Here is a 16,695-nt window from a genome sequence, read left to right as displayed (position 1 = left end):
GGCGGGCTGCGCCCCCACGGATGCATCTCGCACGCACTGGCACTGCGGCGTAATGAGCGAGCTCTACATATCGCCGCCCCCGAGCGACGAAGCGCGCGTTTGGGGCGTGCCTGATTCCTCCCCCACCGCCGCATCTCACCGCGGCCCGCCACGCCGCCCGGCTGGCGCTAGTTGCGCGCACGGCCGCGGGTCGGCGCCAGCGTCGGCGGTGCGGTACCGACTCGGCCACCGCCGCGGCGAGAGGCGGCAGTGTGTCGGCGGCGTGTGTGAGGGGGGTGTTGCTCAGGTCTCCAGGCGCGGCTTGTGATGTGCGACGTCACCACCGACTGACGCCGGACGTCACTCGTGACGCGATCAGCGCGACAGGCGTGACGTTCTCGGCCGGACCATGAGCGGCCGGCGCGCCGGCGTCATGTGGACCGTATTGTGCAGCGTGCTGATTACGCTGGTCGAGACAAGCTCCGGGGCGCCGCTAGGTGAGGATCCCCGATGAGATCTGCGCGATGTGCACTGACCTTTTCATCTAAAGGACCATGGAGGGTCACTGGTACCGCTGGTATCGCAATGTGCGTTCTACGCAGCCTTCCACTGCCCGCGAAGGACCACAACGTTCGACACCTAAATGAGCATGCCTACCCTGTCACGTTAAACTCTGCGGTAACGTTTCTTCACGCACGAACTGCTGCCGTCTGTCCGTGTGCCCCGTTTGGAGTGAACTCGCAGACAGCGAACTTTGTGTCGTTTGCATGGGTACGAACTGGATGGCAGGGGCTGATTGGGGGATCTTACTATGAGAACGGTCAATGGATTCTCAAGCTTGCACCTCCAATAACGTGGGAGATGTCTTGTCGGGTACAAAACAGGCCAACAAGCCTGTGTATGAGCTTGGAAGCTTTGCTGCCTGGGTTGGATAGCAAGGAACGCCTCGCATTTCTCCGAATAGGATGGTATTGTGCTCTGATGCGATTTAATCATGCCTCCTTATCATCGATACCAGGCATGCGTGTAATTGAAATCGGATTGAGATTGGATCTGTTATGATGCGCGCGAGGCTGCCATCTAGCAAAGGTAGTCAACACTGGCCCACCCAGGTGGCAAACGCTGTCGGTATAAGACGTAAGCCATGATTTGGTACAACGTGGCATGATTGCCATAGTCGACAAAACGCGTGGCGTTAGCAACCGCGAGATAGCTGAGGTGACTGATTCCATGGCCGAAACGTACTGGAACACGCTGAAAGGCTGAAGAAGACACGTGTGGGGTAAAAGCTAAGAGATCCTGGGAGGCCCTGCAAATATATCCTTGCAATGAATTAGGAGAAACTTGGATATTCTCGTGCACTTTTTTCTTGCATGCATGTTTCAACCGAGGCAGTGCTGTTGTGCCGGTTGTACAGTTTTCAACCCATACGTGGCTTATTAGTTCTCTAAAAAAAATTCCCAGAAACAATTACGTTTCTGACACTTCATGGCAACGTGGCTGGAGCGTTGTTGCGCGGTAATTTGGTTATAAAACAAGCTTATTTTCGGCAAAGATTTCCAGGACACGGAACTGAAGTGTGTATGCTGAAATTGACTATCACTGCGAATCGCATATTTTACTATTCGCCGAAGTCTATATAAAGTGCAAACAGTTTGCATGCCTGTAATTTTTGTTCATGCGTTGGCTCCATCATCGCGAGTTCGGTCGCCGTCGGGCTGCTGTCGTTGACTGACGTGTAAATCGTACTCGGCTGTGAAGAGATTTAGTAACGAAAGATAGCTACAGTGTCGCTACAGCTTTATTTAAGAAGACGATGAAGCTTCTACAGGGTAGTTCTCTTGTAGAAGAACTTTTTCGGAGTCTTCAGTTTTGCCTCACCCGACTTATGTTTCTAAAACTAAGTCGTAGATTCAGTGTTTTTTAGTGGTAGTCGTAGTCGTAGATTCCGTGTCTTTTACCTGCGCTGAATTTCCGATCGCTTCGTCCAGATGGCTAGCTTACTGAACAGTTGCCCTAAAATCGACGGTTCCGGCTTTGCCCCCACTCGGAAGGCCCGACGTTCCCCTCCCGTACGTACTTTAAACTGGTTGTGGTAGAGCGTTTTGGTTTGCGACGTCTAAAGCAAGGTATTGAATTTTGTATTTGTTGTTTTTTTTAACCATTCATCAGCAAGATTGCGGACTGCGCTCTTTAGATTCGAGTACAGATCAAAGCTACGCTGAATGATTGGCTCCTATTGTGAAATGGAAGTTGTCTCCCTGAGGTTGTCGGAAGGCTCGCTGTCAAGTCGTTAAGAACCAAGCTGAGCTGAACTGCGGAACATCTGCGCAGACTTGGCGGGAATCCATCGTTGAACTTGTTTGAAGTGCCTCATTTGGATATTCATGACTTTGAAATCAATCACGTCCGAGTGCATCCTCACCCACGGAAAAACACTAACCGCTCTCTCCCTCCCTCCCTCTCTCTCTCTCTCTATCGCTCTCGTACCCCTCTCTTCTCTCTCTCTCTCTCTCTCTCTCTCTCTCTCTCTCTCTCTCTCCTCTCTCTCTCTTCTCTCTCTCTCTCTCTCTCCTCTCTCTCTCCTCTCTCTTCTCTCTTCCTCTCTCTCTCTCTACTCTCTCTCTCTCTCTCTACTCTCTCTCTCTCTCTCTCTCTCTACCTCCCGTCTCGCTCTCTCTCTCTCCTCTTCCTCTTCTTTTCGTCTCCCTCTCTCTCCCTTCTATCTCTCTTCTTCTCTCTCTCTCTCTCTCTCTCTCTCTCTCTTCTCTCTCTCTCTCCTCTCCTCTCTCTCTCTCTCTCTCTCTCTCTCTCTCTCTCTTTCTCCTACAAGACCATCTTTTCTCAACATCGAATTTTGAGCTGTCGTGAGGGAAACCGCTCGTCTAATTCGGCCGGCGGTCAAGTTTTCACCGCGCGGCCATCTGCCGAGCGCGGCCGAGTGGCCGGGCGGCGGCGCCGGGGAGACTGCACGGCCACAGCCCCCCGGACGCGCTCGCCATGCCCCGTCATCGACCGCGCGTCCGTGGTGTCGCTGATGTGTCGCCGGGCCGATAGTGTGAGCGAGCCCGCCGTCGACGGGTGTCGACGCCGACGACGTCACGTGCGTCGGACGCGCCCGTCCGTGAGCAGCGCCGGCCGGGATTGCGGCCCCGCCGGACCCTCCGTCCGGCCGGCACGTCGGCGGCGGGCACGTGCGACGCCCGTCCGGCCTGGACAGTCCGGCGGCGAGGCGGTGGCGGCGTCGGCCGCGCCCGTTCGGCGCCGTTTACTGCCGGCGCCGTCGCGTCGTGCGGCGTTGGACGCGGCGTGGGGTCGTGTGGGACGACCTGCTGTTGATCTCGAGTGGCCACGGCGCTGGGCGCCGCTAGGGTCCGATTTACGACCGACACCAGACTGCCGGGGCCACCGCAGATGACCTCCGTCACACGCGGGGCACGCGGCTATAGGCGCCGCTTCTGAAACGGCCGCCGGAAAATGTGTATGGTCTGGAATGGAAATGAGGTCTTTTCCACACCAGTGAACAAACGAGCTCTTGAGCCGCAAGAGCGTTGCTCGTACATGATTGCTTTGCGTGGCAGTCAGGGTAGGTGGCTTGTGTCACCGTTAGTGACCAGCCTTCCGTGACCGATGGCAGTGCCTCGGTGTCGTGGGAGCCGTCGCACCGATCCGCCCTCCCGAGTGGCCGCTGCCGGACGGACAGCTCGCGGGCTGTGATGCGCTCGTGAAGCGTCTCTTCGGCCAGCACGCGTGGCCGGCGTGATGTATGGCTGCCCAGCCGCGGGGTCGCCTCGTGCTGACCTCGGTGAAAGTGAATTCCCCGGGTTGGGTCAACAGCGCCCGTGGAGCGCGCCGCGGGCGGTCCGGTCCGGCCAGGCCACCAGGCGCGAACGTCATCAGCAGGGCGTCACCTGGAGAAAGTGATACAGCACCGCCCTCGGTCCAGCCCGCACAAATTACCTGTCCTCCTGCGTGTGCGTGACCTGGGAAGGCCACCTGGCGTTAATCGACGGCCAAGAGTGGCGCGAAGTACCACGTGCTCTACCGCCAACGATCTGGAGATTAACTAGGTAACCTGGTGGTCGTGCGTCACAACAGCGCCTCGGCGAAGCTGCTTGGCCCGTTTTACAGTGATCTGTGCGGTCCCATGGCACTGGCACGCGACAGGCACTAGTCCATGTCTGAAAACGGAACTGTGTAATGACGCGGCGTTTCAAATGAAAGGCCCTCTCGGATGCTTTTGAAGGGAATGTGTGGCTGCACATGTGCACCTGGTGATCGGAGAACGATAAGGTTTGGTTCAGATCCGTCCGGCGCACGGCGGCCCGCTTCACCTTGTGCTTTTGCAACGCGATTGCATTGCCAAGCTTTTGATAAACCTGCTGTATGCTGCCACAGCACAGTGTGACTTATTGGCTTTTCAGTCCGTGGGCCACGGACTTCTTTAAACGACACCCATCATTAAGAACATATGGACTTAATTATCTCTGATCTGCCCGTCGTCGGGCGACAGTTGCCTTAGCGTACTAGCCCAGATCTCGGCACTCAACCACTGCACTGAAAGCAAGCGGCTGTGAGCAGCTCGTCAGGATCTGATCTGGCTGGCTGGGTACAAACGGAGGCTGACGCCCGAAAGTTCCGACTCGGCAGCGACGCCAGATCTGAGAGGACGCGTGGACATAAGTTCGGGAAACAAAACGCCCGTGTTTAGCAATAAGTTCCCAATAAAACAGACGGAACCTCGGCAAATCAACGTCGGCACCAGTATTTTAAGCATGATCAGGCCGCGGGAATGCTTCTCAGGCCGCCTGAGTTATCGCCGGCCGCCGGTTACGTCGCGGCGCGTCCTCGGTGGGAGCCGCTACCCCTTGCCTCGCTCGGTGAGAAGTTCCCATTAGTCGCGACTGGCCGCGGGGCCTGCCAGGCCATTATTCGGATCACACGGGCCCTGGCGGTGGCGGCGCCGCCGACTCAGCCGTCACCACTTCCGTGCGACTGGACGTCCGGATGGGAAAATAATCGCGCCGCGTCGAGTAAATACCGACACGAGGCGTGTGCGGACCGAGCGGCGCGGGCCTCGGGCGGCACTGTCGAGCACCGCTAGCCGGGCACGCACTGCTGTCCTCGTCCGCACATCAGGCGCCACGGCCTGGACGGGCACGCTTGGAGTCGGGGCAATGTCCCTTGGAGTCAATGTCCCCTGGGGTAGGACCGTGTCCCATAGAGTCGGGACAGTACCTCTTCGAGTCGAGACACTCTGCATCGGAAACGGACCTTGTCCGGATGATCTCTTCTGAAGTTAGCATCCAAGCCTCCGTTACAAAGTGAGGCATATCTCCCGAGGAGCGGAGGAATCCTCCTTGGAGACCGGCAAGCACCTTGGACAGGAGCGCCGGACGCGTGCGATGGGCGATTATCCGAGCGGCAGCGGATGAATCCGATCATATTGCTGCCAGTTGTCGAGGGTGGCGGTCCTCGACTTGTTGACACCGACGACTGAGTGAGGGCACGCTCAGCACGCGCCAATTGGTGGTCGGATGACCTCCCTGACCCTACGCCGCCCGTGTCCAGTCCCAATTCGCCACACACAGTCGGCTAATGAACGCTGCCTGTGATAATATGCACAATGGCGTATGCCACCGCGCGGTCGGTATGGAAAACCATGTGAAATACTTTTAAGCATTAAATAATGAAGCGTGAAATACTTTAAAGCATTCCCTGCTTTACGCCTATAAAGCAGGGAATGCTTCCGATACGCGTTGAGCCAACTGTTTGGCGCGGCAAGTTCCGCAAACATGTAAGACCGCCGCTGATGTAGAGAGAGCCATTTCATCCAATCGTCCATTTGTTAGTCTCATATAACCCTAAAGCAATTTTTTTCCGGTGCGTTCCAAGTATGCCTTATGTTACAGGCGCTGGACCTACCAAAACGTTTATTTTTAGCTGCACACGTATTGAAAGTTACGACATCTGCTGCTTCCTTTTTGCTGATGATTTATTTTACACTGCGACATTTCTGGAAGCTTTTAAACGTAACATGAATCAAATGAGGAGCCGGTTGGCTGTAGCCGTACGAACACTGAAGCGGTGCCACAGGCCACAGTATTGTGATGCCGTGATCCAGAGCTTAACTGCAAAAATGGTGATACGTTCGTTGTATTCTGTCGTTCGTGGTGTCAATCTGTGTTTTCATAATGGATTGCTGCTTTTAAGGCTTGTTTTTCGGTAGGTCTGATTTCTTGGCGGTTAATTTCGTTCGTTGTGAAACTCAACGTTATCGATAATTTTTTATTCATGACATGTTTAACATAGGTCTAAGCTGTTTAGTACACACGTACCTCTAGTCATAGATAACGCGAATATTTGGTCCACTGAGGTGCTCCGCAGGTAAGCTTTAGTTGCTGTGGCAGCCTGAGTTAGTACCATGCGAACCTATATCCAACGCACCATATAAGTTTCTCCCATACGCCTCACGTTAATGAGGTGTCGGCGCATAGTATAAGCCAGTAGATCTACACTCAGGGGAATTGTTTCTGAAATGTGCGACATCAATCGTCCCGCTGAAAACTCTCTGCGAGCCGATTCAGACTTCTCCAATTAAAACATCGCCGCCTTCAGAAGCCGGAATATTCAGTCTACGCAATCAGTTTGAATAAGAATACCGCTGAAATGACATTAGGTTCGAATCCGGCTCAAACATCCGGATTGCATGCTTCTGAGACATGCCACGCAGAACCAGTTCCTGAGACCGTCTCTGCAGATTTCCACATTGAAACTGGTCGGCTCTCACGTTCCGTCTGACTTCTGAGTATCCTCCTTTGATGCCTTTGCTTGCGTGCCGACCTAAGGCGTACACCACCGACGAATAAACAGCTGATTTGTATGGAACCTACTCGGCGAGGCCTTCATTAGTTCAGCTATAAACAATTGTCTCCTGACGGCCTGAGCCGCCCCCTGACGGCGACCTGGGCAGGTGGGGCTCACCCACGCGTGGAGCGAGCCTGTGCCGGTCGCGTGGGCGAGTGGTGCGCAGGCGGAGCGGTGCTGCTCGCGCAGAGGTCTGCTGAAGCGGTAACGCAGCCACTCCAGTCGGTAATTACCGTTTAGAGACGGGCATTAATCACTGCCGCTGACCTCGTCTGCACCAGGTCACCCACGGCGTCCGTGTGAATTGCGCATCCCGACTGTCTGCATAATTATTATGATCCGGCAAATATCAATTCCATCACTCCGTCTGATGCAGTTAGGCACACAATGAACGGAATAGACGCGGAATAAATTTCGCCGGACTGAAATTAAACGGCGTATGCAAAGCGCGCTGGACGTCCAGCCGCGATGTGCGCGCATTTGAAATGATTTCTCAAAACAGCGGACGGTTAGGGCGCCGTGAATCTGGCTGCAGCTGCAAGTCAGTCGTGAAATAAGCAAGCGGCGGGGTTCCCGCCCAGCGTGTCGCCAGTTACGCTTTTGGTACGGCCCGTAAATCACCTCTCAGATGAGATTCGTGCCCTAGACGGCGACTGTGTGGTGCACACACTTCGCAGTCCGAATGGCTTTATTGTGACTCCTCAGGCGCCGGGCGCTCCAGCCAGCGCCGCCCCGTGCGGCCGGAGTCTTTTTGCCCAGTCGAAGCTTCCGTTGATCTAGAGGATAGCGTTGTTTTTACGGGCGGCGATGGTGCGATACGTCATGGGGTGGCCAGGTGATGGGCAGCACGAGCCTCCCCGCCGGTGCCGGTCCCCGGCCGTCCGTCCGGCCGGCTGCAGACGCCTGTAACAGGTGGGAGGCGGACGACTCTGGCCGCTCAGCCCCCCTCCAAAAAAGCCCCGCTGTAAACGGCTTCTGCTTTCGCCCCGGGCCGACCACAACTGCCTAGGTAACTGCCCCCCCCCCCCCTTCCCCCCTGTACACACCTGTCACTGGCTACTCAATCAATGGGGCGGAGTCACAAACGACCAGAGCACTTGGAGTTACGCGACTGGGCACTGATAGCGAGAGGCGGCACACGTGAACATCACGGCCCCGTAACACTGGCACATACCCCCTATTTCGCCGTGCAGATCCGCCATCTCCGATACAATGCCGTTGTTTTCGTAGACTCCACCTCATTGTGCTAACGTCGCCACGCTCTGAGGACGCGGTCTGGCTGCTGCAGGCGCCGAGGGCGGTTTCTCTTCCTGGAGCGGCTCGACTCAATCGCAGCAGTTTCCGCCGGCACACTTGCTGCAGACAAAGTCGGGCAGGCCCTCGTCGCCAAACGAATTACGGCCTGCCACTTCCTGCCTCCAAATTAAAAGAATCGCCCCGGACGCCACAAAACACCCTGTGGTTCGCCGCCTTTGCGGCTGTGAGAACACGTATGAGCCATTTAATTACAAGTTTCAGGCGCCCGCCTTCCTCGCTTGGTTCTAGTCGTGCCTTCCCGGTATTTGAAGCTTCCGAAAAAACGATGTAGCGGGGCGATTCATGACTCAATGTGCAAACAGCACTGCAGTCGATGGACGCCATCACGAGCCGCATCCGTCAGCCGCGGCGGTCGTTCTCACGTGACATGGCCGACACCGGGCCGGGTGGCCGGCGTCCCTCCCAGGCCCGCGTCTGAACTGGACCGAAACCGAGGCACTTCTCACCATTATCCGTGCTTCCTGCCCACGCCGCGGCCATCATTGTCAGCCGCGTACCGCAAATTATCACGTAATTCGACCGCGCGCCTGTTGCCGCGGCTGCGGCGGTTTCCCGGGAGACTCGCCCGTTGTCGTACCAACGGCTGCGCGGCGTCGCCGCCGGATTAGTGCGGCTGTGGCTTTGTCGCGTGGCGGCGGGGGCCGTTTGGCGACGCGTAATCGCGCCCTGCGGCGTTCGGGTGCCGGGCCGCGCTGCCACCAAATGGCGAAGGCGGCTCCGGCTCGCGTAATCCGAGCCTTCGCCGCCGGTGACGCGATGATGAGGGACGCCCCAGCTGCCGCCGGCGGTCGCACTGCGACGCATCGGACACGGTCGCCGCGGTTGTGCCGCTCCACCAGCGCCGGCGGCGGCCGTCAGCGCACGTCAGGCCTGGACCCCTGGGGGCATCGGCAATCTGCCGACGCCGCGCTCGTAACGCGGTATTGCACCTGCTCCAGGGGCGAGCGGCGCGCACCGGCGGCCCTGCCATAAATGAGCAATATCGCCAGCCGAGGGCGTCCGGTACCCCGCCAGCCCACTGCAGTAAAGCCAAGCCCAGCCGGCGGATTGGCAGAAAGTGGTTCCAGGATCGCTCTAGCGCCCGCCCTCGTCCAGCGCAGCTCAGTCGCACTGACCACCTATGAAGTCGAGCCTCGCCAATGGCGCGGTGGTCGCCCTCACCGGTGATGTCGGCTGTCTTCCGGGTGTCTTCGCTTGTGATTGGTGCAGCTGACTCCCTCGCCACAGGCGTCCAGTTCACCGACGGCCTCCACTCGCTGTCTACCGAGCCGATCGTCGCAGTCCACCAGCGGCCCTCGCCGTCCACTTCCGGACTCAGCCACCCTCGCCACGAGTCCGCCGGTGGCCGGCTCCCGCCGCGTGTCAAACCCTCGCTCGCCACGGGCTGCCGGCGGCGGCGATGGGGTCGTCGCGGCCGTCGCGGCCTGTCGGGCACGGCCGCGGCCGACCGCTCCCGCCGAGTGCCGCTATTCGGACGATAAGCGGCCGCGAGTGGGGTCCGATCGCCGCCAGGACCGTCGATGGCCGCCGCCAACGCCGTCGCTGACCTGTTGCGCGCCGTATGGGAAAGGTCACGCGGGGTCAGCCGGCGCCTCTGCAGATACAATCTGACACAGCGGGGAGGAAGGGCTGACACTTATTGCGGAGCTGAGTAATGTAAAGATCAGTATTGAAGTGCGCGGCCCGCTGTTGGACAAGATAGCTATCAATAAATTGGTAAGATGTTTGGGTATGCTAACGGAGATTAGGCAGCATCTCAACTCTGTGACAGGTAGAGTAAATAAATTGTATACGAGAACAAGTTCAGTTGAACCTACCGAGGACATTTTAACTCAGCCTTTTCACGGGGCATATACCGACGTTTTAACGGCCAGGTAAAGCCTGACTATCCTGCAGCTATGCTTTAATGCCTGGAAAAGCGAACGCAAAAAGTCGTGATGTCGCATCGTCGTTGCAGAAAAAAGGGTAATTGGAACAAATGCTATCCAACGACAGCTGATTTGTTGGTAACGCATCGCAGGGCCATCTCTTTTGTATGATCGTAACCACGGAAGTGCAATAATTTCGTTCGTCGTTTCAGTCTGCCTGTCTCTGCTCTATCTTGTGGAGTCTGAAGAGTTTGGTCGTTCAAATCATTTAGCAGATAAGACGACAATGACAACAATTCATCGCCCCGTTTATGACAACATTAACTATAATAGATGATCACCCACCGCCATACACAGCATCTACACAGCAGTTGAATGTCACAAGCGCGAATCGCCGTCTGGCTCGCGCAGATCGCAGCGCATGGACTGCAGAATCTCAACGTTTCGCGCCCCGCCAAACCGTCGCGAGCGCCCGGCCCAGGCGTCACACCGGCAGCCGCTCCGGCCGTCCTTGGAGCGCGGTGACAGCGAGCACGGCCACGAGACGCGATGACACTCATACCGCAGTCATGGCGCGAGCCGCGAGCCAGCCCGGTGTCTGGATGTCTGCATGAGCCCCTCGCCTGGAACAAGGTCGCCGGGCGGCGCGTCACTGCGCCGCGCGCCGGTGACGGGTTTTACCGCTGGCGCGGGCCGTCGCGACGGCGGCCGTGGCACGCTCCGGGGGCGGAAGATCGCGGCAGGGCGGACACGTCGCGTGGTCGGAGACCGGAGATAGAGGCGGACACGTCGCGTGGTCGGAGATGACCGGAGATAGAGGCGGACACGTCGCGTGGTCGGAGATGACCGGAGATAGAGGCGGACACGTCGCGTGGTCGGAGATGACCGGAGATAGAGGCGGACACGTCGCGTGGTCGGAGATGACCGCAGTTAGAGGCGGACACGTCGCGTGGTCGGAGATGACCGGAGATAGAGGCGGACACGTCGCGTGGTCGGAGATGACCGGAGGTAGAGGCGGACACGTCGCGTGGTCGGAGACCGGAGATAGAGGCGGACACGTCGCGTGGTCGGAGACCGGAGATAGAGGCGGACACGTCGCGTGGTCGGAGATGACCGGAGATAGAGGCGGACACGTCGCGTGGTCGGAGACCGGAGATAGAGGCGGACACGTCGCGTGGTCGGAGATGACCGGAGATAGAGGCGGACACGTCGCGTGGTCGGAGACCGGAGATAGAGGCGACCGGTGCGGCATGCAGCCGCCGTTCGATGTCTGCGCCGATATGCAGCGCAGGGCTCTGGGGCTCTACGGACTACGTGGGTGGGCCTTGTACAACCAGCAGTCTGTGGGTGCTGGTATGCCAAAAGTCGCCTGAATTTCAATTCTGTGATAGGTAAAGCAGTTGGGCTTTATCGGTATTTCGAAGACAGTTCAGCGAGATGAGAAATAAATAGCCGACGCGGCTCATTTGTCAGACCGGCTAGCTATGTATAAATATGCGATCAGCTGGCGGGTTTCGTTTTCAATCTCTGCATGAGCTGCACGTGGCTGAGGAACAGTCTTTTACGGTGTGGGTGGTCTGTGAATGTCTTTGTGATGTTAAAATCTGTGATAAGAAGAACGTTTTCCGAGGTACCTACAAAACAGTACCAGTGTTGCCCATTGGAGCGTCTAAGGAGTTCGTGCCATTACCTTAGAAGACATTACATCTGCCAAACTTTCCCCGACCGCTCTGTCTCAAAAGTTGTTCTGAATGCGTGCAGCGAGCGGAAATGTTTGCGCTGTCTGGCTCTCCCATACCTCGTAGTTCACAGCTCACAGAATTGGTCGTGAATGACCGGTCTCTTGTCTGCATTGTAGGTGGACCTTTTCCAACCGGGTCAACCGGGGCCAATTATTCAGAAAACGCCCGGGCCTTGTCCGTTGTGTGGCGTCCGCGTCACCTTCTGAACAGAAGCCGGCGTCGGCCGGGCGGACTCGATCGCGCGTGACCCCGTGACCTCACCGCCGCCGCGGCCGCCTGGAGGCACAATGCGGGACGCCGTCGCCGGGCGCAGCGCGCGTGGCGAGGCGGGGTCAGACAGACACTCGGCGCGGCCGAGTTGTTTGCATTGTGCCCGGGCCGGCCCCGCCTGACACGGGCCAATTGCCGGTGCGACGCTCTGTTGACTGAGACGCCTCCCGTCAGCGCCCAGGCCCCAGGCCGCCCGTCAAGAGGCGCAGCTCCCAAATCGGCGCCGCCGCGGGACGCTGCTACATAGCTCGACAGCGATGCTGCACGTGCCGAGTCCTCAAGATCGAGAGGACAATTGGCACGTCGCAGTACTTGGGCTGGCGACTGGGGACGTCGGTGTCCTCTTACTGGCGGTGGAATGCGCCGGCCACATGAGTCATGACTATAATAATCCACAGAAAAGATGACGTCGCTTACCACCCTGAGTTTCCAGCATAATATTCGTGACACTTGCTGGCACTGGCGCCGTGCGATAAATAATACACGACACGTCTGTCAGCCCAGATTATATCCTCTCGCCTTCAACTCCATGTCAACGGGTCTCCAACGTGACGCAGCTGCCAGAGCTCTCGCGTTTCATCGTTAAAATGCTCCTGCCCTCTTCCAATGCGGTCCCATGTGGGTGCCTATGGCAGGACGGCAGCAGATGATCAGCGGCGACGTCATCATACCGCAGCATCACCCCCACGCGACCTCTCGGGCGACCGGTGGAAAATGTCTGGACGCGTCCGCGCATTTAAATGCAGCCCATTGCGCTATCACTACCGCTTTGTTCCCCTGCGTTAGATCTTGAGATCACCCCATGCGTGCTGCCTCCATGCGGTTTGCGTCCGAGCCTCGCGCGGCGTGGTCGGGTCAGGCCGCGCTCCCGGCGTACCGCCGCTCTTTCCGCGGGACCTAACGAGACCCGCAGCAGTTCACCCGCCTCCCACAGCGCACCTGCCTCCCGTTTGAATACAGGCTTGAAGTACCTTGCACGATCGGGGCTGCTGCCCCGTGCCCAACCACAGTTCGTTGATATGAGAGAGGCCTCCCGGTGATGGGTCAGGTGACCCGTCGAACTGACGTGTCATCAGCTGACCCGCGCCCGAGCCCGCCGAGACGGCCTTAATCTAGGGGCCCGCGCGTGCGCGCCGCTGTTGTGTCTTAATAGACGAGCCGAGCCGAGATCCGGTTGGTGAGAATGGAACACTTGTGTCGCCTCGTCCGGCGGTAGCTGTGAGACGGCTCGAGCCGCCGCTGGATCGCCGGCCGGACCACCGTGACGGCTGCCAGCCTGGAGTTCGGACCGCCTCGAGCTCGGCGGCATCATCAGTTGGCCTGATTTGCCCCCGGCGCCGGTGCGATGAGAGGGGCCATAAATTTCCCGACACGACGCGTCGGCGGCGCCCGACTAAACGGCGGCTGACCGCGCGGATATTGACTGGCGCTGGATTGCACGAGTCTTGTAGGAGAAGCCAGAGAGACGGGGATGTGAGGAGAGGAGAGGGGGTGTGGGGCGAGGAGAGGAGAGGAGAGGAGATGTGATGTGAGGAGATGAGAGGAGAGGAGAGGAGAGGAGAGGAGAGGAGAGGAGAGGAGAGGAGAGGAGAGGAGAGGAGAGGAGAGGAGAGGGAGGAGAGGAGAGGAGAGGAGAGGAGATGGCTGATGACGGCTGTTGTCGCTCACAAAGACACGCTGCAGACGTTCGTGGCAGCATCGGAATTCCCAGTCAGTCTTTTCCCTGCGGCAGTTGGGAAGCATTGTTCAGCCGCCGAAGATACACACTGGCGTGTTTTGATATCGTGCAGACCTGGACCGACCATGTGAGTCAATATTTTTACAGCTGAAGGGTCTCCTTCGTGGGCCCACTGGCTCCCATTGATAAGCCCCATCCTCCCCGATGTCGCGCTCCTCTCCGGGTAGGAATACTTTCAGGATAACTGTCGCGGCTTGTTCGCTTAGTGGCAAGTTATCGGAACGTCAAAGCTTCTGCATATATCCCTAGGGCACACGGGAAGCTCCTTTTAGAAGCTAATCTATTCCAGCCAGGCTGGCCTCGGAACCCATCGCCGTGCTGCAGGCCTGCAATAAAGGACAACTCGCTCAGTAGGATCGGCGAGTAAGCCGTAATCACGTTTGCACGCGAAATGGAACGGCAAATTGCTTCATGGACGGCACATTTAAAGTGGCTCTGATGCCGCATTAAGACAAATTATGCCACGTTATATATGTAGCAGTGCTCTTAACGTGGCCGTCACAAAATGGCAAGATATTGTTTCACCCTTGTCTCAACTTAAGCCAAGTGTGGTGATATGTTTTTGCCCATAGAGACTGTTGCAGTATTGCATACCGTCGATCGATTTCTTTCGTCCTCGTGGTCCAGCTGTTGAGAACGTTCCAGCTGGGCCGTCCCGCGTCCCGTCAGTCCTCTCGTCCTCCAGGGCCGTCCCGCTGCCTGCCGGTCCTGTCGTCCTCCTAGGTCATCCCACTGCCTGTCGGTCCTCTCATCCTCCTAGCTTGTCCCACTTCCTGTTTGTCCTCTCGTCCCCCGTGGCCGTCCACTTCCTGTCGGTCCTCTCTTCCTGCAGGGCCGTCCCGCTGCCTGCCGGTCCTCTGGTCCTCCTGGCGGGCGGCGGCCGGATGGACCCGGCGTCGGTGGGCAGGTCGCGATCCGTCTTCCGGTCAGCTGAGTCAGTTTTTAGCGAGAGCCGCTGCAACGGGGCGGTGACGGATTGCCGCTGGTGCCGCCCGGTGTCGCTCGGCGGTGGCGCGCGCTCCCGTCCGATCCCCACCTCCCGAACAGTGCCACCTAGCGATTTCCGACTTCCGAAAGCGCTTGCGTAACGGTCCTGCCTGCTGTTGATATGGATGGGGACGTCTTCAAAGGCACATGGGGAGGTAATCATGCCTGGATAAATGCAGATATGACGGCACGCGCTGTCAACTGGAAAGTGCGTGTTGAAGATTGCACTTGCAAAGCAAATAGCACCAAATACCACTAATTGACCTTGGCACGATAAATTGCCACTAATCAAGTGGCTGCTGGCAGCTTATAACTATGTAACTTAACGTTAGCATTTCCGAATTAAGTAAAGAAGCTTAAGAACAGCTGCATCGCCGCTGCATTCTCCGCAGATTATCCAGTCGCACTGTCCGCGATGTTTAAGGAGGATTACACGCCAGATGAGTACATCCGGCTTCAAACCGAAAGCTGGGCGTCGACCGGCAGCTGCAGCGTTCGATTTGTGAATTCCTCGGATTACTGGAAAGGAACACAGGCCGCGCAATCAGCGCACGAAAACAAACGCCGGGCGATGCAAAAACATCGCGAATTTTTTAGCAACGGTGAGGGCTGACTCCATTGATGAAATGACATTTTGGTCCTGGACTGTGACGGTGTACTTTCAGCGAACTGTGTCGTATAACCGCTTGCTTCTTAATCATAATCGTACGAATCCCGGACGAATAGAATGAAGATCCATAACAAAGAGACTAGATGAGCAATATTTCCGGCTTTTACGTCTAAGCGGGTGGAATAGAAAAGACGTACCTTATTTGCACTGATCGCATGACGTCACTTGTGTGTGGTGCTTTCTTGGGCCCACTGTAACGCCGTACACGCCCGTGGGCCCTGTGCGGCCCGACATCAACAGTGACCCGACTGACCCGGTGCCGTGCGCCGTTTCAGACCCGGAGACGATTGTGGCGCGCACCGGAAGCCGCCTGGCACTCAGCTGTCCGGGCCGCTCGGCCGTCGGCGATCCGCTGCTGGTGCGGTGGCTGTGCAGGGACTGCGGCCGTGGCGCCGGGCTGGTGCCCGTGGCCGAGTACAGCCAGGACGGCACCGTCTCGCTGCTGGTCGACCCGGACCGGCTGCAGCTGGCCCGCCGCACCTTCCAGCTGGTGATGGACCCGGCCCTCACCAGCGACTCCGGCACCTACGTCTGCATGATCAACAACAGCCCCAGTCCGGAGTACATTCGCGTCGTCGTTCAAGGTACGTGGGTTCAGCGCTGAGCGTTGAGTTTGGCGGCCTCGGCGCTTTGCTGTATTGAAGAATTAGATTTCCACGAAGCATTCATATTTGAAAATGTCTAGGTCGTCAGTGCCTCGCTGTTCGGCAGTGTCGCCGCATTGGGGCAGTAACGTTGGAAAGGGCGTTCATGCAACACGTTTTCTGTCCGGAAAGATCCGGGCACAGTTCTGTTATACATTTCTTCGTTTCATCTCCAGCAGCACAATTTGCCGTGACGTGCTAAAACCCTTCCCTGGTCATTGTCTGCCTCACAATGGGACGGCGACAGTGACAGGGACGCTAATTCTTCCATTCGTTCTTTCCGCCCGCTTGCTGCATTTTGCGGTGGCTTGTCTCTTCCGGTAAGCATGCTGCCATCTCCCCTGTTTTCCCTGCCGTTGCGCGTACTTCTGGCCGGAACTTATGCGTGCCGCTCCCACGCCCGCTGAAAGAGGCGGAACCGGCCGCGCTCATCGCGTCACGTGACCATGCCCGGGGGCGGGCGGCCCTCCACGCCGGCCTCACGAGCGCATTCCGACGCGGCAATGCGGCGTCCGCTGGCGGGTCCCGTGAGACAGCGCGGTGCAACGACACAGCCGCCGCCCGCGGCCGTGCCGACGGAAAACGCCGGCGGCCGCTGCGCGAGCCGGCGGGC

General features: G+C 57.9%; 1 protein-coding gene across 2 annotated transcripts in view; it reads left to right on the top strand.

The window, feature by feature from the left end:
* The first annotated feature begins 265 nt into the window (after positions 1-265).
* The window catches only part of LOC119091892 (tyrosine-protein phosphatase 99A), a 33,208-nt gene continuing 16,778 nt past the window's right edge, over positions 266-16,695 (top strand). For both annotated transcript variants that reach the window (XM_037214802.1, XM_037214801.1), the window contains exons 1-2: positions 266-476; positions 15,714-16,022. In XM_037214802.1, the coding sequence (XP_037070697.1) occupies positions 389-476; positions 15,714-16,022 (397 nt within the window). In that variant the 5' untranslated portion in view covers positions 266-388. The remainder of the gene's footprint in view (positions 477-15,713; positions 16,023-16,695) is intronic.

Source organism: Pollicipes pollicipes, unplaced genomic scaffold (assembly GCF_011947565.3).
Source record: "Pollicipes pollicipes isolate AB1234 unplaced genomic scaffold, Ppol_2.1 Scaffold_3447;HRSCAF=4054_pilon_pilon_pilon, whole genome shotgun sequence".
Classification (NCBI taxonomy): domain Eukaryota; kingdom Metazoa; phylum Arthropoda; class Thecostraca; order Pollicipedomorpha; family Pollicipedidae; genus Pollicipes; species Pollicipes pollicipes.
The sequence above is the reverse complement of the archived record's forward strand: the minus strand, read 5'-3'. Positions and strand labels throughout refer to the sequence as shown.